This window comes from Notothenia coriiceps, unplaced genomic scaffold (genome assembly GCF_000735185.1).
Source record: "Notothenia coriiceps isolate Sejong01 unplaced genomic scaffold, NC01 NC01_scaffold00034168, whole genome shotgun sequence".
Lineage (NCBI taxonomy): Eukaryota > Metazoa > Chordata > Actinopteri > Perciformes > Nototheniidae > Notothenia > Notothenia coriiceps.
This window is the reverse complement of record NW_011366869.1, coordinates 3,082-25,788: the sequence shown is the minus strand read 5'-3', so window position 1 is coordinate 25,788 and position 22,707 is coordinate 3,082. Positions and strand designations below refer to the sequence as shown.

Here is a 22,707-nt window from a genome sequence, read left to right as displayed (position 1 = left end):
TTAGAACTCTGATCAGAGCTGTGAAGGAAAGAGCAAAGATAGATTTAGTGTTATTGGACAAAATAAAATATGATAAAGGATCACCATGACATGACATTGGATTTAGTTTTGACATTCAAAATATCGCATGCCAAGGTAATTTCTGCCAATAAGGGTAATTCATGCTATTTCTTTAAAGGAATAATCAAACACTTTATTAAAGGAATAATTTACCCCTAAAATGATCGTTTGTATGTACATTTCTAACAACTTGTTAAGTTAGTATTTTTAAATAAAATAACTCGAGCAGTATAAACAAGGTCTCATAAACTAGTATTATAATATCCATTCGAGTACTGTCAAAGCAAGTTAAAACTGCGAATTAAAATAGCACAAACTCATCAATAAACCTAATGTATAAGTTTTAAGGCAACAACTTATCATCGATCTGATTATTTATTCCATCAGGCTTAAAAAATGACAGAAAATGGTAATTCATGTAAGATCAGTTCATATTTTAGACCTGTCGTTTTGTTCAGGTGACTCCAGTGCAGGCAGCAGGGACGCAGGATCTGCAACAGAAATGTTTGTTACGATAAAGCTTCTGTTATGAGAAGAACTGTAATTCTTTACTCAGTGAATATGAACTCTCAGACAAACAGAACAGCAGTAAATACTCACATGCTACGGGCTGAACATGTTCCATCCACGCAGTGTGATAGCCGACAACATTCCCATGCAGCAGGCTGGACAACATCTTGACTTCTCTGAGGACCTAAAGCCAACAAGAAATAACCAAATGATTACTCTGTGATATATCTGGGAGTCAAAATGCTTGACTGATAAAGCACTGATGTATGGCCCACCTTCATGCAGTCATCCTTTGAGACTTTTTTGATGAGGATTTTCTTCACAGCATAATATTGTCCATCCAGTTTGTTCATAACCTACAAGATGAAATCAAAGAAAGCATTGTATCAAGTCATATTCTGCTTCAAAGGGATGGGATAAAAGTAGTATGGTTTAGAATAAAGTGGAATACCTTAAAAACATTTCCATATGATCCTTTTCCGAGCCGAAGCATTTCTTCAAATTCACTAAGATACCGGGATGTCTGCGCTTGGAACAGTCCCTCCTTAGGTCTGTGGGAAAGGAAAAGAAAAATATCTTATGCAATACTTTTTAATCTAGCAACTCAACATTCAAGACTACTAAAAGTACAACTTACCTTACAGCAGGGTTGTGCGTGTTTGACCCGAGACCTTGTTGGCCCTGCAGAAAGACATAACAAGAGTAACCACACTGAGGATAATGATGAGAATTAACACTGCAACCAAAATCTATAACATTATCCCTTCACTATGTATCAATACAAAGCAGTATGCAACGTTATGGGATGTACATTTGTTGGAAAAAGTGTGATAGCAGAATGTTTTGTGTGGTTCATATGCTGTAGGATAATGTAGAAGAGACAGTCCTTTTCTTTTACTATATCATGTCCTAGTGTTCTGATAGTCAAAGAACCCTATTTCTAAATAGTATCAACATGTAGCTAAGGATTTTCTACACAAAATATTTAAATTACAAGTGGATTTCTCAATCGTTTGTTTTCTATTTTCTTAAATATTCATCCACTTTTTTGTTTTTGAGTTAATGGACAATTTCCTACCAAGCACAAATACCGACTCTAGGTAAAAGTAAAGTCCAACATTATTACAGAGTGACAACACACTATAATATCCCTATGGATGTGTCCAGTTACCTGAGGATACAGCGAGGAGCTGGCAGCGTGCAGCAGCTCGGTGAAGGCCCGGTTGTGCTGCAGTCTGACGGTGCTGAACTCATCGCTGATGGCTAAAGGTGAGAGGAGGTTCAGGGCGGCTAGACGCTGGCCTATAACTGTGAGAGGAAACAAAGAAATGACATCATTAGGAATATTAACAAAAATCTGAAGACCCGTCTCACAGCCTGATGAAGTGACAGGATGGTAAACATGTATTTCAAACAAACTGTATGAATGGTAAATGGACTGCACCTATGTATCCAGTCTTTATGACCACTCAGAGCATGTCATCTTTCACCAATCACACCTCAACATAAAGAGCAATGTGCCATTTTTGCTCAAGGAATCTAACATTCTCACACATTCATACACCGTTGGCCATGCCATTCGAAGCAACATTTATTTTATTTATTCATTTATTCAACAGGGACAGTGCACATTAATCAACATTTCTGTAAATGTGCCAGAGTTAGCCAAGAGGCTTTTTTTTTCCATCTGTAGTCCCCGGACAGATTTTGTAAGTCAACCTAAAGACAAATTAAATTTTAAACAAGTAAATACAATCAAACGTGTATAATATAAATATGTTTACTCCAGTACAACATGTCAGTACATACCTTTAAACAGCGTACGTGAGCGCGCTGGGTTGGTCTCATAGACGAAGCACAGGTGCTCCAGGAGAGAGCCCAGCAGGAGGTGGTTGGGGATCGCAGAGGCAAACTCTTGGACCGACGGGTAATGTCTTCCAGCCATCAAGACCTCTCGGTTATTATCTGTGTCGGAAGCTGAGCATAAAAAACAAAAGATGATGCGACAGGCAAAGAGGAAAGAGGAAGTATAATTTGCTGTGTTTCGAGGATTCAGTTCTTTTTTTGTGGCACAAAACAACTTTTTGAAGTCACACTAAAATGAAATACTTCTATACCCGCAATGTTTTTTCTCGGTAGTCTTACCTTCTTCGATAAATTTAGCTATCATCTCAACAAGGTCTCTGTCTTCTAGGTCCATTTTGTCTGTATGAAAACTCCAATATTAAGCCCTTAAAGATGTACTCATGATTATCCTGTTCACTTCCAAGGCATGAAATGAGCTGATCTTGTGCATACATAAGGGGGGTGTGCACGGCAGTACTGCTTATCTGTGTGGTCCAGGCATTAGCTTCCTCCACCTACTGTACTCACACACTGACTGTCAACACATGACGAAGCTGAGACACTTGGTCACCGTGCCAGAATGAGGAGGAGGGGTCCTTTGGAACTGACACTTTCATTATCCTCACTTCAGCAGACCGTCCTAGGTGTGGAGGGGCAAGTCCTAACTTGTTCTGAAGCAGGAACTACTTGTTTAACTCAAAATCTATTTGTCTTGATCTTACATCCTAACAGTGTCACTAGACCCATGCAAATGTATTTGACAAATGCGAGTTTGTATAAGATTATGGGTAAAGGGGCATTCGGTCACATTTTTACAAAAAGGTCAATTCATATGTTTTGTAGTGCATGAAAATAGCAGAATTAAGTCTTCTGTGGCTATTTTTTCGTTCTTTAATGACTAGGAAATAACCATACTTTGTTAAGGCTTTTCATACATTATTGTATATATTTGTTGTCCAATACTTTTACCAATTTGGAGGTTTTTAATCATATGACACTAGATTTTATATTTGATTTTGAAATTAAAGGTTGTATTGTTCTGTTATTAAAGGTTGCATTACGATATAATAATGCACTTTTTGACAAATCTTACACTGTTCTAGCTGTTGCCTTTACATGGTTAATCATTAATTGCACACTATTAATAATTATTTATAAAAATTGTGCAAATATTTTATGATAGCATCAATGGTCAAATCCTATAAAATATATCATGAATAAGAGGAGGGGGGCTCATAGTCATTGTAATCACGTGGCCTTTACTACTATAAATACGCCCCCGTATGCTCTTTAAAACTAACTTGTACACTACTCAGAATTTGACATGTTATCCTTGTGTCATTGTGTCAGGTAATGTGGGATGACCATGCCAAGCCACCAAGGATCAGTAAACATTGCATAACATAGGACACATTAAGTAACAGGAGGAAAAGCTGCTTACTGTCAAACTGGACTTCATCGTCCTCCTCGCTTGCCAGATTTAACAGACTAACGTTACTGTCAACCTCATGTCCCTGCAGGATCCAGAAGTTACCGCTGCTTCCAGAACAATCCTCAGACCTCAGGAGTCCTTTGGATGACGAACTGTACATTATTGTGTGTCAAGAAAAATGGTGACCTGTCAAAATAAAGTACTAATTTTAAAACGCTGCTTCAAGTTCATTCAACTACTTATCTATATCTACAGTAAGCGACGTTAAAATACTTGATTAATTCCGCGTTTAAATCGTCTGAATGTTACATAAAATACAGTAAAAGATTTCTCGATTAAGTCCCAAACGGTCTTCATGTTCATAGACGGCCATGATTCAACAGCCGCTAAGGGACCGTCTGACAATGTACGTGATTTAGGTATAACAATAATAACTAACATTACAAAGTTAGCCCCAAAATTAAATCACATACTTGTTTTTTGTATTCCTTAAAATATAATATGAATAATTCGGCTTCAAACTGGGGAAGAGGACCCTGCAACAAAAAGCAATTTGTTCGTTTTTTACTATATGAGGTAAATACACAGGCTTCCTAACATTGGTCAGATTCCGGTAGATTTGATGATGAAATGCTAAAAAGTCTGAGGCAATGGTTTGAATAACTTATTTATATGCAGCGATATCATTTTGTACACAGTCTTTACTGCTATAATTTGTGTTCGTTATGAGAGTTTAATGTTTTGCATACTCAACACGTTATATTACTTTTAAAAGTCACCCTGCGCTGTTTTGCGCACGGCTAAAGCTCGCGAGACACTCTGCGCAGTGCGCGCGATACACATTTTTGTGTTTACAACATTTTAAGCGGTTGCACTTACAGTTGTATCACTAAAATATCATGCAAAACAAACTCCTTTTATTTACATGGATTTTAGTTGGGTTCTCTTCCTTCTCTGTTTCAGTTGAAGTCATATTTCATTTGAATTGAATGAGTTCCTCCTGGTGCTTGTCAGTCCTTGAAGATGTCTGATGCTTGGTAAGTTAGCTACCAAATAATTATTTTACTTTATGCTGCAGATATGTATTTACATCGTGCAAATATCAATTTAAGGCTCTTGTTACAATGTAGGCACAGCCGTTCCGTTTTCATGTAGGTTTACTTGAACCTGTACCAAACTTCAATGAAAAATCTGTCAATTTATTTCTATTTGTGTGTCTATTTACATGCAATAAAACAAATGGGCAAATAAATACATATGCATGAATAAAACGTATATACTGCACAATTCGGCATTGCAGTAAACGGTAGAACTAGTCTATAATGCAGTTAAACTGTATGTTTTATAGTAAGTTCACTTGAAAGTCCCACATTCCCGATGTATTCACCAGAGATAACAGACCACAGGGGGCTAAGCAGCTTTTAACATGTTTGATTGTCTTTTTTGAACATGCATCAGTTGCTGCAGTATGCATTTAGTTACATCATTGTCACTGTGTGATTGTTTTCTTCTCAGCACCTCTGAACCTGCAGGAGCCATCAAGGCCATTGACAAGCAGTCAGTGCATCAGATCTGCTCAGGACAGGTGGTTCTGACTTTGGCCACTGCTGTCAAAGAGCTGGTGGAAAACAGCATCGATGCAGGGGCCACCAATGTTGGTAAGAATTGATGCACATTCTTTTATATGTATTTTCTTAAAAAGCTGACACAATTCTGGGGTGGCCCTTTTTGTTGTGCTGTTTAAGAGAGCTAACGTTGTTAATAATGACAAGTTAATGGTTCTGGTAAAAAAAAAGTTAATGGTTATGGTCAAAATGTCAAGGTATCACATATATTTAGCAAAAATATAGACAACAAATCATTCCAATTTCCATTGCATGTTCTAGATGTCAGGCTGAAGGAGTGTGGAGCTGAACTAGTGGAAGTGTCAGACAATGGCAAAGGAGTAGATGAGGCAAACTTTGAAGGACTGAGTAAGTGTCAGCTTTGTTTATCTCCACCCTGTGAGTCAAAGCCTAATATGTTTGCTCAAGTGCAACCTCTCCCATCTGTTCCGCAGCATTAAAACATCACACGTCTAAGCTGAAGGATTTCTCCGATCTCATCCATGTGGAAACATTTGGCTTCAGAGGTGAAGCCCTCAGCTCTTTATGTGCTCTGAGGTAAAACTGCAACATTCATTCGGCACATACACCTGTTTGACCATCTCTCCATCATATAAACTTTCCTCCGACCCCCTGCTCTAGCGGCCTGAGTGTGGTGACGTGCCATGAATCCACTCAGGTGGGCACCAAGCTGGTGTTTGACCACAAAGGCCACCTGGTGCAGCAGTCCCCTCAACCCCGGCAGCAAGGCACCACCGTCAGCCTGCAGCAGCTCTTCAACACCCTGCCTGTTCGCTACAAGGAGTTCCAACGCAACATTAAGAAGGTCAGTCATCAGAGGAGAGGTCTTATATGTCTGCATCTTTATATCTACTATGTCACTACAAATCACATTCATTTTATGAAAGTCCTTGTCATGTGTCTAAGCAACAGTTTTTCCTACATCATAGGCAGCTGTTGTTTTCCATAAATGTTATATACAATTGTTTTGCAATTACTTTATATTGGGATAAGTTATCCATAACAGGGTTACGGAAGTGTGTGGCGCAGTGGGTTGTGCGTTGGTGTTCAGATCAGGGGGTCACAGGTTCAAACCCCACTGCAGTCAGCATGTCGTTGTGTCCCTGAGACACTTCACCCCAAGTTGCTCCTGTGGGGATTGTCCACAGTATTGAGTATGTAAGTAGCTTTGGATAAAGGCATCTAACAAGGGACATGTAATAACAGTAACAAAATACAATTCTGTTTAATCAATAACTGAAAAAGTGCATTCCTTATTTGGTGGAAAGTCATCTGGTTAACATTTCCAGCATCTTTCTTAAAGGTTATTTGACAAGGATAATAAAGGTGGTACATGCAGCTCTATACTTTGTGACTGTAAATGTAAAAGACATCAGCAAGCCCTGGATGTCTGAGCATCTTACCAGCACCACCTTGAAGACTATTTTAATTGCAATTCAGACTTTTTAAATGATTATACCACATTTCTAATACAATATAAACACTACACAGTGCGTGGCTTTAAAACAAGTTTCTAGTCCTTGGGAAACATGGCATGGAATCCACAACAAACATGGACCTAAATAGAGAACAGGTGGATACAAAAACATGTAAAGAATGAAAATGGTTGTCAGAAATGTAACACTGTAAAAACTGAAACCCGGAGGAACATAATACAACTTGGAATCATATTTTTCTTATATGTCTTTAACTTTATTTGTTTTGAGCTATCATCAGGTAATTCAATTCCCATTGTCATTATCTATATCACCAATATGTCCTTGTTTTGTATTTTCAGGAGTATGCCAAAATGATACACATCCTGCAGTCCTACTGTATCATCTCTACAGGAGTGCGGATCACCTGCTCCAACCAGAACGGGCAGGCGAAGCGCAGCACCGTCCTCAGCACCAGTGGCTCCCAGAGCATGAGAGACAACATAGGGGCCATATTCGGACCAAAACAGGTGCGAACACTGCCCTAAATCAAGATAATTAACATATCTTTCCAGCTTTTTGTGGAGCTGTGCAATTGAAGTATATATCCAAATAGTTTTGTGGAATTGGCCTTATTTGTTTTGCTAAATCGTTTCATGTTTCCCTGTGTGTAGCTACAGAGTATTCTGCCTTTTCAGCAAGTGTCTCCAGCAGAAAATGTGATTGAAGAATATGGACTGACAGTTGCAGATCTACCCAAACAGCTGTTTACGTGAGTGATATCATTGCATGCAAGTCCTGTGCATGCCTTATCTGCAAACAAAGTAGTTTATTTATCTTTCTTTAATACTTTGTTTTGGCAGCATGACAGGGTTTGTGACCCGAGCAGACCATGGTGCTGGGAGGAGTTCAACAGACAGGCAGTTCTTTTATGTTAACAACCGGCCGTGTGATCCTGTGAAGGTAATTCAACTTTAAGTCCCCCTATTTAGCATTTATTAGCAGTATTCAAATATGCCATAATGGATTAAAATGGTGATGCACACTATATGTTTCAGGTCCTAAAATTATTATGTATTATTTTTATAATGACTAAAGAGCTGATAGTGTAGGCAGTTTCAGAGAAGTAAAACATGATTGCAATTTGCATAGAGGTTACTAACTTATTTTTAGGTAACAAATGTTTAATTATTAGCATTAACATCTATGAGAAGCAAGTCTGTTATCTGTATTGCCCGATAGTGCATCCCTAGTTTCGAACGCATCATAATATAGTTGTGAGCAGATATTAGGCCATTTATATAATATTGATGTACAATATTTGTCAGAAAAGTATAACTTTTCCAATAATGATATACTTTTTGTTACTTGTTACATTTTAGCCTCACCTCTAACCTTTTGTTTTTCTTGCAGGTGACCAAACTTGTAAATGAAGTGTATCACATGTACAACAGACATCAATATCCCTTTGTTGCCCTGAACATAGCTGTTGCCTCAGGTAGGTCAGCTGAATAGTTATATCTGAATCCCAGTGGCTACTATCTGTTCTAAATTTGTTTTTGTGGTTTTATTTCAGAGTGTGTGGACGTGAACGTAACCCCAGACAAACGACAGATTTTCCTTCAGGAGGAGAAACTCTTGCTGGCTATTCTCAAGACCTCTCTCGTCAACATGTACGAGTCGGGAGTCAATAAGATCAGCCTGAACTACACGCTGAAACCAAGCATGAGTAAGAACACACATTTAGCCTGCATAACGAAACATAATAAATAGGGATGTCCCGATCACCTTTTTTTGCTCCCGATCCGATTCCGATCATTTGATTTGATTTTGCCGATACCGATTTTTCCCGATCCGATCTTTATGCAATGCATTAAGAGAAAAAAAAAGAAAAAAAGCATTCAAGTTGTCCCTTAAGGTTATTTTTTTGTTTAAATTGGATATTCTATCCAACATGGATATAGCTTCTTTCTTTCACAGCAGCATTGGATCAGTTCAGTTGTGCAGCATTGGATCAAAACAAAATAAAGCTTATCAGTACTCGTTAGCTTACTGCTACAATTAGACACTGCGCCCTGCCCACTCTGTTGCCAGATTTGAGAGAAATAAGCAACCAGGTCTATGAGAACAAGCCCCAAAGAAGCAACACATACATGATGTTGTGTAATTTGAAACCAAAACTAAGGCCTCAGGATGACTTTAAGACTTGAACATGGTCATTTTTGTTTTGTAACATTGAATACAAAAAAAATTAAAAATCCCGATCCCCGATTTTTTTCTCCCGATTCCGATCTTTTGAAAATCACGTGATCGGCTCCGATCCCCGATCACGTGATCGGATCGGGACATCTCTAATAATAAATATTGATATAATAGTTAAGTTGTGTCACAAAGAGAGATTTTCCAGTGCTTTTATTGACTGCGTTTCTGTTTCTAGATACAAAGTCTGCGTCTGGAATCAGTCAGGTTGTCAACTCTAATGGGAAAATGCAACAATCTGCAGAAGAAAAGGAACATGTGACACGACGTCCAAAGTCATCTGTAAACTTAGCCGCTCTAAAAGCTGCTTTTTCAAGTAGTCACAGCTCAAATCATGGGAACAAGTCAAGCGTGGCAAAAGCAGCCAACAGTGGCCCGACACAAAAAACACTGCAGACGTTTTTCAAGGACACCGTCAAATCTCCTCCGTGCAACTCCAGTGTAAGATCTCCTTTGAAAGCCACAAGAGATTTAGCTGAATACTCCCCGGTGGGAAAGTCAGTGCTCGATGGGTTCAGGTACGGAAAAGCGTCATGCAGTGACGCCGATACTAAAAAAGACAGCGCTGTCACTGTGCCATCACCAGATATTGAGGTTTCTGGACTGGAGTTCAGATCTTCGGAGCCAGACACTGACTGTGTTAAAGAAGAAGAAGAAGAGTCAGATAATACTCAAACTGTTCCTGAGCCACACACTTCCAATGAGGACTGTCCTGTGAGCCCCGATGCTAAGAGGGCCAGGAAAGAGAAACCACATTCACCAACAAAACATGAATCCAACACTTCTTCGAAATCTTCCTCGACGGTGGATGCTCCAGTGCGCCTACAGAAGAGGACGGTGAACCTCCAGTTTTCTTTACAAGATCTGGCAGGGAAGGTGAAGAGGATACAGGATCTGCAGAGACAGAAGGATGATGATGATGAGCTGCTCTGTCGACGCTTCAGGGCCAAGATCAACCCCGGAGAGAACAACAGTGCAGAGGAAGAGCTGAAGAAAGAGATCAGGTGGGATTTTAATCCAATAGATTTTGCAGATTGCCAATATTAAAGCGTGATTGCTTCAACTTGACACTTTTTCTTTCCTCTCTTCAGTAAAGACATGTTTAAGGAAATGGAGATCATCGGCCAGTTCAACCTGGGCTTCATTATCGCCAAGCTGAACTCGGACATCTTCATGATTGACCAGCATGCATCAGATGAGAAATACAACTTTGAGATGCTGCAGCAACACAATGTTCTCCAAGGACAGAAGCTCATAGTGTAAGAAACTGACTATTGATGGCTTCTGCCTTGTGTTATTTTTATAAATCCAGTTTTTACTAATCTATATGTTTGTTTCATTTATGTTTGCAGCCCTCAGAAGCTTCACCTAACTGCTATCAGTGAAAATGTGCTCATGGAGAACATAGAGATTTTCAGGAAGAATGGCTTTGAGTTTCTTGTGGATGAGGAGGGTATGAACATTTACCTTCAATTAAAAGGGTTTACACATTTATCTCAGGTTCACAACTATTAAGTATCATTACAAATACTAAACCAGCATGTTTCTATCGTGTCTGCAGCTCAGGTCATGGAGAGGGTAAAGCTGGTATCTCTGCCCACCAGTAAAAACTGGACTTTTGGCCCCCCCGACATTGAAGAGCTGATCTTCATGCTGAGTGACAGCCCGGGGGTCATGTGTCGACCGTCCCGCGTCAGGCAGATGTTTGCCTCCCGAGCTTGTCGGAAATCTGTATGTTCATACTAATAATAAACAGATACTTTTAAGTATTTACAGATATTTACACAAACCAGGTTTTGGCTTTGGATTAGGGTCAACAGTCATCCCCTACAACCAACTTTTTCTACCTATCACTTTAGAAAGGATAATGTGTTTTTGCCTTTTTTCTGTTTCCAGTAGCCATTCCTTGTACTATTAAAAAGTGATAAAGAAACAAAACGGAAATTATTTTTCAGAGGCGCTGGATTAATTACACATTATCCTATGTATTATTAACATGATATAAATAGTTCATTTTTAAAATATCAATATCACAGACCCATAAAGTGTACATATTTCTTGAAACTTTTGAACATCTCCAAGGTGTTTGATATACAGAAAAGGGTACATGAAAAATCTAATAGTATAAAACCTATACATCTATCTAGAATATGACTTGTTAGTCAGTTCTGATAGACTAATTGAATAAGAGTTATATTTTCCTGACCCATTGTCTATTGTTTTGTTTGTGTCTATATTCAGGTGATGATCGGCACTGCTCTGAGCGTCAGTGAGATGAAGAAGCTTCTGATTCACATGGGGGAGATCGAGCAACCCTGGAACTGTCCTCACGGCAGGCCCACCATGAGACACCTCGCCAACCTGGACATGATCTCACAAGACTGACCAAGACTGTCCAGGAATCAACAGTGGCTTAAAATAACTAGATACAGATCATTTCTGTTAAACATCACCCCTGCACCTATTCACACAAGTGCAAACCATAGATACTGTATTCTTGTATTTTGTTGTTTAGTGTTTTTGTTTTTTTATACCTGTTGTGTTCTGATTTTATTTAAATAAACACCCAATTCATGGGGTAAATAAACAAGATATGGCTCTTATGTTCAGTGGTGTAAAGTAACTAAGTAGATGTACTGTACTTAAGTACCATTTTGAGGGACATTGTACTTAATTTATTATAATTTATTTGAGTATCGAAATGTTTTGCTACTCTGTACTTCTACTCCTTACTTGTAACAGACTATTCTTATACCCTGGTACTTCTACTTTTACTCAAGTACAATATTTAAGTACTTCTTCCACATCTACTTATGTAATTTGCTTTGTTTAATTGCGGGTTGTACTCATAGGTTGTACTAGGTTTTTGCCTTTTTGACTGAAATCGGTTTCCGTAGTTGTGAGCGTTCGTTTCTGTTGCCATGGTGAGGATCCTAGCTTTCGCGACAGACAGGTAAATAAACAGCGCAAAATGAAACAAGGGAAAGAAAATAAAACTAAAACTACGTTAAAAAACAAAACGGAAAATACGTGCGGAAACTCAGACCTACCTCATACAGCGGAAGAGACGCATATAAGGAAAGTAGTGAGCTGTCCTCCTGTTTTAACCGTGAATTCAGCGGATGTGGACCTCCAAGATAATGATTTTTATGAACTTCCCACCTTTTTTAACTTAACTGTACAAAGGTAAATCGTCTCTTATACCAGTCATTACATTATTACTATTTAGTGCACTTATTGTGCTTATCATTTGTTGTCTAAATCCAGGTAGGAATTCATTTCTAGCATGTTGTTATTGACAGATATGAAGGGGAAACCTGTGAAGGCCTGTTTCATGGAGAAGGGGTTGCCTGTTTTGAAGGAGGCCACGTGTACAAGGTACTGTTTCAAAGGACATCACATTTATTCATTTTCAATTCAGTGTATTTCAGAGAAAGGGACAGTGCAAATGATCAATTACATTTGGTAAACAAAGCTTCCTAAAGTATATTAAAGCAAAAGCAGTGCACGTAATACTGTTACAGCACAGTCAATGTATGCTTCAGCCTATTGTTTAACATGCATGGGTTGTCCATCAAAAATGTTAACTATTAAAACCACTGCAAATATATGAAAGTTGTTGTTTTTAGTTTTAGTTGTCACTCGTGATGTCAAATCTATATTTATGAAAATGTATAGTAATGTCCTATGCTCCAATTTCCACAAGTTAATATAACAATTATTATAATTAACAAAGTATTTTTGTTCTACTCAAGGGGATGTTTTCCAAGGGACTTATGGAGGGACCTGGTGTCTTTACACAGGCAGGTGGATTAAAATATGAGGTAGGTAAGGTAGAATAAAAAAAGATAATAACTGTAATGACCTTTCATTTCTTGAGCGATTCATATGCAATGATCATACCAACTTAATTGAAAGTGAGTATGGGAGCACACACTATAATGTGATAAAATAAGGAGTTTGACAGGGGATAATCAATTTTTTTCATCTATATTTAAAATCCAAAAGGGAGAATTTGTCTGCAACATGCTGGTGGGACGGGGCACCTTCACCTGGCCGGATGCCAGCTCCTATGAGGGGGAAGTACTCAATGCTATACGACATGGCACTGGAACCTACCGATGTGCAGACAATGGTGTGTCGTACACCGGGCAGTGGGATCAGGGCAAGAGGCACGGAAAGGTATGATCCACTTCCTCAAATCAGATATAGTCTCTTAAGATTTCTCCTCTGTGATTGGTTCTCTTTTTGTTAGGGTGTAGTGTATTTTAAACAGGATAAGAAGACATCTTGGTACAAAGGAGATTGGGTGAAGAACAACAGAGAGGGATGGGGAACAAGATGGTATGTATGCAGAACAGGGTTTCATATTTACCACAGTCACATCTAAACTTCGAAAAGATAATATCTGTGTTTTTACAGCTACCCCTCTGGTAACACTTACTCTGGGGAGTGGAAGAACAACCTGAGACATGGAGAGGGCTCCATGAGGTGGCTCAAACTGGGACAGCAGTATGTTGGGATGTGGCAGAATGGAGTCCAGGTATGACAGCACACCACAATAACAAATCCATATTGCACACATTTCAGTACAATACCTTTTTTTTCACTTCCTAAAAAAGTAATCCTGCTAATGTTTTTGTAGCATGGGAAAGGCACGCATGTCTGGATCCTGAGGCGAGCGGATGGGTCTCAGTATTCCCAGAGAAATCAGTACACAGGAGATTTCGTTCAGGGTCAGAGGCACGGGCAGGGAACCTTTTACTACGCTGGGGGTGCGATATACGAAGGAGAATGGAGGAATAATAAGAAACATGGGAAGGTAAATACATGTTACAGAATTGCCTCTCACAGTGGATGCACATACTGTATGTCTCCGAAATAAATAAAAAAGATGCTTGGAAGTACAACACATTTTTATTTAATGTTTTATAAGTTCTTTCAAAATATGTGATCTAGCATCCATTTCACCCTCACAGGCATTTATGGTACACATCTATGTATATACTTTGAACAGTGACTGTATGCTTCATAGGGAAAATTCACTTTTGAGGACGGACATGTTTTTGAAGGAGAGTTTGTCCACGATGAGATGAAGACAAACAACCTGAACGGAAACAAAGCTCCCACTTCTCGGCCTGGTAAAACAGCAGACAGAGTCCCTATGCCATCAAGGAAATAATTATTGGTGTTACACTCTTAAATCCTCCCCTACAAGCCCTGACATTATTGTATCTTCTCCCAGGCTCATCTATCTTAGGGCCCGACATGGCTCTAAACATTGAATGTCTTCTGGAGAAAATCCCTGAGAGAAATCGAGACACCGAGCGCAAAGAGGTCAGGAGCCGCTGCACACATCAACACTTTGAACATCTCCACACGTCCTCGTGGTTTACCCTGACATGTGGCTCGTGTGTAACAGGTGGAGTGTGTGGTGCTGAGGAAGGCCAGAGAGCTGAGGTCCATCTATAGTTTCTACAGCCGACTGGGCCATGCCCCCTCCCCAGATAACAGCTTCCTGATGTCCCGCCTGCAGCTGTGGCGCCTGCTCAAAGACTGCAACGTCCACCATCACAGCATCACTCTCACACAGATAGACAATTTCATCAGAGGTAACATCTCACAGTGACTAGCATTGGTACCTTTACAATTACAATTTTTTGTGTTTAACTTTTTTTACTCTGTGTCTCAGGGGATGAGACATCCGCAGAGATCCACTCTCCTTTCACTCCCATGCTTCTGCGCAGGACCCTCAGCTGTCTAGTGGTTGTGGCGTATCACATCTACCATAAGGACGTGGTGTAAGGAAGGACTTCTAACACATTGTCTTCAATGGATGAAATTATTTCTTTATTAATAACTTTTTATCTAAAAAACTGTCAGCTTTAGCAGCAGCACATTTACTTCATGCATGTGAGAGACCCTTGCAACATTTAGAAGTATCTGAATTCAGAAAAACTTCTCTCAGCATTCTGAAATAATAATGTTAGCAACTATTTATTATAACACATACTTGTCTAAGTTGGTGAACATGGTAAACATTTGAGCTGCTAAACATCAACAGCTTTGTTTTGTAAGCCTTTTGTAACCCTAACTATAACTTAGCTCAATGATGTTAGAGTTGCTAATACAAATTAGACCAAACTAAGACAAATAATAACTACCACAGCAACGACTAACCCAAGGACACATTTAAATACAAACTTTTTTTCCCTTTATAACTAATTTTGAGTTTCAGAGATGAGAATCAGTTCTGCTTCATCTTTTCACAGGTCACAAAACCACCTTCTGGCAGACTGCTTTTCCAAACTGATGACAGACAACATCATTCCTAATGCGAGTAATGTAAAAGGTGAAACCAATATTATATTGAAGGCTCATGTACACACGTATCAGATGGTAGAAGGTCGGACCTCCTGCAAAATGATTTACCACAACATTAGAACAGTTTTTTGTCTATCAGGTTACTATCAGTCTTCAAGTTCCCAATTCAGCTTTGCTTAGCTCTATATTATGCAGTAATGTCTGTCCTTATTAACTCTAGCTGTGTTGATCCAGGCTTCATGTTTAGGCACCCAGACTGTGCAGAGGTGGCTGTGAGTTACTTAGAGAGGTGCTGGGAAGTCTATCAGGATTACTGCAGAGTCATTGCAGCGCCCAGAGAGGACCGGACCATGACCTGCCGACACCTCCTGTGGATGTTCAAGGTGCAACACACTGCAACACAAAAACTACCATACAAATGTACCGGTTCTTGTTATTTACTTTTCATTTTCTAACTTTATGAGGGAAACTTCAGGTGAACAGAATGGGTGACAATTATCTTTTGTGTTACAAGCTTTAACAAAATACATGTTTATTTTGAGGTTGCTTCTATCCCATGAATAGAAAACGTTCTTTTTGAACCATGCATCATTGTTAAAGACATTGTGTTGATTTATTGTAAACCCCTGGCAGGATCTCCATCTGCTGGACAGTAACCTGAGCACAGCCAGATTGCTGCAGATCATCACTGCAGAGAGCCAGGACCCCAGCAACACGTCCGCCTGTCTGGATCTGGAGGTCTGCCTGGGAACACCTGTGGACTCATTCATTATTTCTCTGCTCATTCCCGCTGTTAATTCTTCCCCTCTCTCCTTATCGTTTTTTCTTATCCCCACTCCTTGTTTTTCAGATTACATTCCTGGAGTTTTTTGAGGTACTTCTGGGCTCTGCTGAAGTGAAGTGTCAGCAGGTTTCGCCATCCAGCGCTGAAACCAAAGCCAGGAGCGATCTACCTGAGGTGGAGGTTTTTCAGAATTCTTCGATACACTATGTTATGACTTTTTTTATACATTCATGAGCCACCTTGATGTGAAAAGTAAAAACAATTCCAATATTCACTATTCATTTCAGTATTGTCGCACCCCTACTGTTAATAGAAATGGCATGTACTGCTGTGAGCCTGGCTATGTGACTTTGCTGAAATCTTTAATAACAAATAATTGCATTTACTTCTGATCAAAGAAAAGTGACAAGGCAGAAACATCCAATGCTCAAGACATGGAGAGTCAACAACAGGTCAGGGCTAAAGTCAGAGAGAGACCTCAGTCTGCAGGTAGGTTTTCCTTGTTTTTAGTTTCTAATTCTTTGAAATAATGTTTGATATGTTTGTACTTATACAGACTTTACATACATTACCTCTAGGGCAAAGAGATGGAGGAAAGGTTGTTCAAACCAGAGGGGTGAGAGCCCAAGACCATGAGGTGGAGATCTGGAATCAGACGATCCATCAATTCTTCAACCACTTCTTCTTCCCGGCTTTTGAACATTACCAGTTAGTGTCCAGAAACATGAAGGACGAGAAGCTCCGGCAGGACTCCCAGAGACACATCGCTGAGGCCCAGGCCCGACAGAGAGCCAGGTAGTACTCTGCTAGTGGTTCACATCTGACAATAGTTTGGTGTTGTTGCACCAGTTAAGAGTATTATGTAGTAGATATCTAAATGTATTGGGTTATATGTATCACCAGTGATTTTGTTCCTACCAAAGGACAATGTTCTTATCTGCATGGACCAGTTTTGGATTTCTTTACCCTCAAATTTGTTGTAGAAATTGTCTTGAGTGGAAAATACATCTAAAAGATCAAAAATGCTTTGATCCCCATAGGGAAATTCTGGAGTCAGAGCAGCGACAGCAATAAGAGACAAGAAAACACACGCTAGGAAGGTAAGTGTGGGGGAAACTTCTGAAGCAATGGGAGTCAGGACTCAAACGGCCCGTCCACACTACAGCTTCGACAGCTTCAAAAACGGTTTCCAACGCGTCTGCCCATTCACTTTGAATGGGGTGACGTCACGTTGCCTCGCTTTTCGCCGAACTGAATTGTGGGTAGCAGAGCGGAGCTTTCCTGGCGTTTCAGGCTGCAAAAGTTGAGCAATGTTCAACTTTTGAAGCTTCTGAAGCTTTCGGTGGAAGCGTCAGCCAATCAAATCATATGCCAGTACAAGCTCTAGCCAATCAAACCGCTGCTTGTGTGTCAGGGGCGGGAGATTCATGTGATTGGTTGTTGGTCGAGCTTCAGACACGCCCGCCGGCAAGCTTTTTTTGAGGCTGTAGTGTGGACGGGCCGAAAGAGAGACACGAGGAGAGCTGGAGCTTTGACGGCAAACACTGACGGTTTATCTGGAGCTTCGGCCGGAGAATTCACAAGACATGTCACGGGTCTGACCACACGGTTCGGTTGAGATGCCACAATCAATTCTGAAGAACTCTTCTGTAGCTCCAGGTTTGAACTAGTTCAGAGTGTAATAATCAACATTCTTCAATAGATAGACTAAACAGCTGAGGACCCTGAATCTAACAAGAGCTGTCGTCCATAGAACATAATGTGCGCCAGGGAACCTACGTCCCTAAAAAGAAGGGCTTCTAGATGTCTCTGAAAAATAAACTATCTCATGTCAGCTTGTGCTCGGTCATAAGCTGGCAACAATGCGCCCAGCTGCCCCTCCTTAAGAGAGATAGCAGCAACACCCAAGGCCGTAGAACTATGCCATGGGAAAGGAGACAGCAAAGAGAGAAAATGATGAGCTGTGTCAAAGGTTGCATACCTAAGCAAAGATTCCCTAACAGTGAGAGTACACAGAAATAATATATAACATCTATGTATTCAGTTTAGTTCTCTATTGTTACAGGTAGAGGAAGCTGGAGCTGCAGCAGAGAAACCTGAAGACAGCAGCATAAAACTCACTGTTCTGTACCGGCACCATCCACAGGCAATTCATTAAAAAAATATCATCGAGTCATTTCCTGGTTGTAACAAAATATTTATTTATAAAAAGACAAAAAACACGAATCAGAAACTCTTTGGTGCTTCAATTGGTTAACATATGTAACAAATAAAAATGTAAAGGAAATCTCTGCTACACATTAGAGGGAGGGGTGAAGACCATGAGGTCACTCGGACAGACGGACTGTCGTATCCGCTCCTTCATGTCGGGGGTGAAGAGGAGACAGTCATACTCGGCTTTCTGCTTTGTGTGGAAAAGGAACAAAAAATACAGTATGAATATTCAGCAACGACGAGGCTGGAATAAAAACAGTAAAGTTAAGAGTTTTGGAAGTAAAGAAATCAAAAAAAGGTGAAAATTGACCTGTGGTGACTGAAGAAATAACATTGAAGACACCCCTGGACCCGCTGTGGTGAAAATAAAACGTGGGAGTGAAGAGAGCAAAATGTGAAGTTAAACAAAACCATATCCCAGAAGAAAGACTGTGTGGTATTCCCTCATATCACAATAGCATTCTCTCTAAAAGCTGCAGCATTTAGTGGGATATTTCAGAAAAATCATGTCATTATTTTATATTTTTGGTGTCCAAAACAATTCACAATAATGATATTATCTTGCTTATAGAAAATATAACCATAGAAAATAAAAATAGTGCTATCAAACATATCTTTTGGGGAAATCAAGTAAGGTGGAGAGTGTCACCATAACTGTACAAAAAATAACCAATACATTAATGGACGTTAAATTAAAAAGGTGTTGGATTTTTTACAAAAATAATAGGCGCTTTCACACCGGAGTACTTTTTCCGTTTAGTTCCTGGGATTTTGCGTTCCCGCCAAAAAGAGAACTTAGTTCATGAGAACTTTTCCCCCCTTTTCAGTCCCTGCTAGAGAGCAGGTACTTTCCTGGGGAGAAAAAAGTTCCAATTTCTGATTGGCTGGGCGAATTGCAAACCACGCCCCGTAAAACTCGGAAAGGTTTTGTGAAGCCGCCATTGTATTTGCTGGCATTAGCATTATTAGCATTAGCCCCGCGCACCAACGGAGAGAGAATAACTTATGGCAACACAAAAGAAAACATGGGAGCGGTGGAGATGAGGAGGTGTCGGCGTTCTGGCGATTTACTTGGAAGGCTTCAGTCGAAAATTCGGGTGCAGTAATACGCCTGTGAAGGTGGTGCGGCTGCCAGTAAACAAAGCAGAAGAAGGACTCAGCGGCTTCATTTGCCAACTTCTCCCTCAGAGAACTACCGGTGTGAGCGCGATCGGCTCTTCAGTTAAACAAGTACGGCACAGGTACCTTGGTGTGAATGGCCGTATTAGGGATAGTTCCTAAGGTTATGAAACTCAGCGAAATGAGGCCATTTTGTCATAGACTTCTCACAATAAGATTTATTTTCCATCCAGGTCGACGGTGCCTTGGTTGCCAATGGAAAACATCACAGATCTAAGGCCTTGCTTATTGGTGTCTATATTTGTATGTGGCCTTCACGAGTATTTTGATCCTTACTGAGGTAATACATCTCCCCTGAAAAGGAGGCCAATTCATAGCCATCTTCACAACTGTGGTGTTGTTCTAATGCCGAGCGACAGGCTGCTCCGAGCCCACTATTTCAACATACTACGTCATCGAGTGCCGCAGAAGGACTGTTCCAATGTCCCAGCTACCTTCAATTCTTTACCGGCCAGCGTACGTTCGTAGCGATAAATTTGCGGGCTGCACATGGTGAGCTCCGCGTTCTAACATCCGCGACATGCTTGCGCACGACGCAATTTAAACAATCTTGCTGGAAATCGTGCTCCTTTAGCGGGGACTCGGCATTATGCACGCACCACTTGTAGCCTGTCCACCGTTTTCGTTTTCGCATCGTAGGAAGGATTCTGCCTCACTTCTGAAGCAACTGACTCGGAAGGTACATTCTACCAAGCAAGCGTTTGCACCAATGGAGTCAAACTTGTGTTAGCGCTTGATACAAAGTTTAGGTGTAGGTTTAATAAACTCTCCCATTGCTATTTTTCATGTAGGCTTTTAATAAGTATTTACTGTGGGGTATTGAGCTACGAAGGTCTTACTAAGTTAATAAAACCGGTCTGAAGATGCAATTTTCATAAACTTCTATAGAATCGATTTCTTTTGCCACCATTGGAGTAAACCCAGTTTTAGCCATTGATACCAATTTAGGGTTTAAGAAACTTCCATGTTTTGTTCATGTTAATCAGAGTTTTTGCCACCATGGAGTCAACTTGTGTGTGCCATGGAAACACACAGATTCTCACTTGGCTTCATTTTAACTCAAAGTTTCTGTTTGGGATATGGTTCAAGGCGACCTTTAACATTATGTGGCAACGCTATTTATTTAATCCCCATCAGTATTATTTGTAAATCATACATTGTGGAAGGTACTTTAATACTTTAAGGGTATCCCTTTCAATTTTAGGTTAATTCAGCATGAAAGTCACCTTAAAATTGTGTAAACCACAGCCTGAAAAGCTCCCCACATGTTTACAAAGAGTCATTACATGTGTTTGAGAGACAAAAAGATGCTGGCACCCTTTAAATGAAGGAATGCCACAATGTGCGGCTGTGCAGGCATTCGGATCCGGGAATGTGTTGAAAGCTGGCAGCGGTTTGTTTCCCCCTACAGCGTTTTCCGCCAGGTGTTACAGGGGAAGGAACAACAAAAACACAGACAGGGAAAATGGACAGGCCAGGTAAAAAAAAAAGAAGGAGTGGGACGAAAACAGCCTTGAATAGGTTCAGAAGCCGCTGGGTCCATTAACCACTTCAGGAATGTTCAAATACAGGATGTATGGTCGTTTTCGTCTTATCAGCTGTCTCCACTTCTACCTAACACAGGTTTATGTTTCTGTAGTACGTATAATACCTGTGGACCTGGCAGTGAGTGTTCATTTGAAACTCACGTGATTGAAGGACACAGCTGTTGATCTGAAGGAAAATAAGGTGTCTGCTTTTAAATACCAGTCTGAAATAACTCTCAACGGACTGATTGCGCCGGTTGCTCAGCCTCCTCTCCGATTGAGCTCGTGATTTTGTGTCTGTACACTTAACACAGCTAAGTTTTTACTCACAGTAGTTTTGAAAGCAGCTGAATACCCTCAGTATTTATTTATCTAAAACACAACGTGACTCATGGAAACTGAAACTCTAGGAGTGAAAACCTGCACGTGTTTCTTTCAGGCTCAACTCCGAATGAGGACGTTTCAAAGAGGTTAAGAAGAGGCCTATATTATGCTTTTGGAGTTTTCCCTTTCCTCTACTGTGTTATTATAATAGGTTTTTGTGCATGGCTAATCCTGGTTCTCCCCCGACACTAATACTTGATATTACACCTGAACCATCAGCAGGAGAGAGGACTCTTTAAGTACAGACCCACTACATATCTATATACACCTGACATTAGCAGGAGAGGAACTCTTAATAGAGACACTCATACTTGATATACACCTAACAGCAGGAGAGGACTCTTTAAAGTAGAGACACTACCTATGATATACACCTGAACATCAGCAGGGAGAGGACTTTAAGTAAGTACACTCATAGCTGATTACACCGACATGGCATGGACGAGCAGTATTTAAAGTAGCAGACACATACTACTGATTACACCTGAACTTCAGCAGGAGAGCACCTTTAAAAGTCCGAGAACGCATACTCGATATACACCCTGAACAGATCACCCCCCCCCGCCCCCCGTCCCGCCCCCGTGCAGGAGAGGACTTTAAGATAGAACATGCTATTACTGATATTAGAGCTGACATGGCAGGAGAGGACGTCTTTCGAAAGTAGAGACACTACATATCTGAGATACCCTGGACATTCAGCAGGAGGGACTCTTTAAAGTCAGAACACGTACATTACTGATATACACCTGAACATCAGCAGGAGAGGACTCTTTAAGAGAGACACACATATCTGAATACACTGATACATCAGCAGGGTGACCTTAAAGTAGAGACACTGCTACTGATATACCACTGAACATCAGCAGGAGAGACTCTTTAAGTTAGAGGACATCCATAGCGATTAACCTCTGAACAATCAGCAGGGAGGGACGCTCTTGAAGTAGAGACACACATACTGATTGTACGACCCGGGGCATACCTGAACATTCAGCAGGAGAGGACTCTTAAAGCTTCGTCTCCACCAGACATCAAGCATAGGCTTTATCAGCAAAAGAAGGTCCTCAATATCTCAAGAGTTCGACTAGAATACTAAGCGTGAACTGGCATCATAAATACGCGCGGAGAGACCTGAAAAGAATAGAACAGTTAT

General features: G+C 40.4%; 4 protein-coding genes across 5 annotated transcripts in view; 2 read left to right on the top strand and 2 right to left on the bottom strand.

Moving 5' to 3' along the window:
* Positions 1–5: 5 nt before the first annotated feature.
* On the bottom strand, positions 6–2,877 carry eif2ak1 (eukaryotic translation initiation factor 2-alpha kinase 1; the record flags this gene model as incomplete). Its single annotated transcript, XM_010790360.1, has 9 exons — positions 2,716–2,877; positions 2,380–2,547; positions 1,742–1,878; positions 1,208–1,251; positions 1,022–1,121; positions 846–926; positions 661–754; positions 503–551; positions 6–18 (listed from the first exon to the last, which is right to left on the bottom strand). Coding segments are annotated over exons 1-9 (741 nt in total), but the record flags the coding sequence as incomplete, so codon positions are not given.
* Positions 2,878–4,511: 1,634 nt separating this feature from the next.
* pms2 (PMS1 homolog 2, mismatch repair system component) lies at positions 4,512–11,730 on the top strand. Its single transcript, XM_010790356.1, has 15 exons — positions 4,512–4,884; positions 5,363–5,505; positions 5,734–5,820; positions 5,907–6,009; positions 6,094–6,277; positions 7,250–7,417; positions 7,562–7,659; positions 7,751–7,850; positions 8,301–8,385; positions 8,464–8,616; positions 9,325–10,150; positions 10,238–10,405; positions 10,499–10,599; positions 10,708–10,877; positions 11,388–11,730. The coding sequence occupies exons 1-15, from the start codon at positions 4,871–4,873 to the stop codon at positions 11,529–11,531; spliced, it is 2,544 nt and encodes an 847-aa protein (XP_010788658.1). The 5' UTR covers positions 4,512–4,870; the 3' UTR covers positions 11,532–11,730.
* Positions 11,731–12,070: 340 nt separating this feature from the next.
* Positions 12,071–18,439, top strand: rsph10b (radial spoke head 10 homolog B). 2 transcript variants are annotated; one of them, XM_010790357.1, is made up of 19 exons: positions 12,071–12,332; positions 12,449–12,524; positions 12,902–12,970; positions 13,155–13,328; positions 13,402–13,490; positions 13,569–13,689; positions 13,792–13,968; positions 14,182–14,287; positions 14,392–14,483; positions 14,569–14,758; positions 14,839–14,947; positions 15,419–15,498; positions 15,705–15,853; positions 16,104–16,208; positions 16,321–16,428; positions 16,653–16,743; positions 16,833–17,049; positions 17,295–17,354; positions 18,320–18,439. In XM_010790357.1, the coding sequence occupies exons 1-18, from the start codon at positions 12,118–12,120 to the stop codon at positions 17,326–17,328; spliced, it is 2,202 nt and encodes a 733-aa protein (XP_010788659.1). In that variant the 5' UTR covers positions 12,071–12,117; the 3' UTR covers positions 17,329–17,354; positions 18,320–18,439. The 2 variants fall into 2 exon arrangements, with proteins under 2 accessions (XP_010788659.1, XP_010788660.1); XM_010790358.1 differs by lacking the exon at positions 17,295–17,354.
* LOC104961985 (disks large-associated protein 5-like) overlaps positions 18,431–22,707 on the bottom strand; it is a gene marked incomplete at its 5' end in the record, with an annotated part of 7,222 nt that continues 2,945 nt past the window's right edge. Inside the window, 2 exons of the mRNA XM_010790359.1 lie at positions 18,431–18,655; positions 18,779–18,822. Of these exons, the coding sequence (XP_010788661.1) occupies positions 18,548–18,655; positions 18,779–18,822 (152 nt within the window). The remainder of the gene's footprint in view (positions 18,656–18,778; positions 18,823–22,707) is intronic.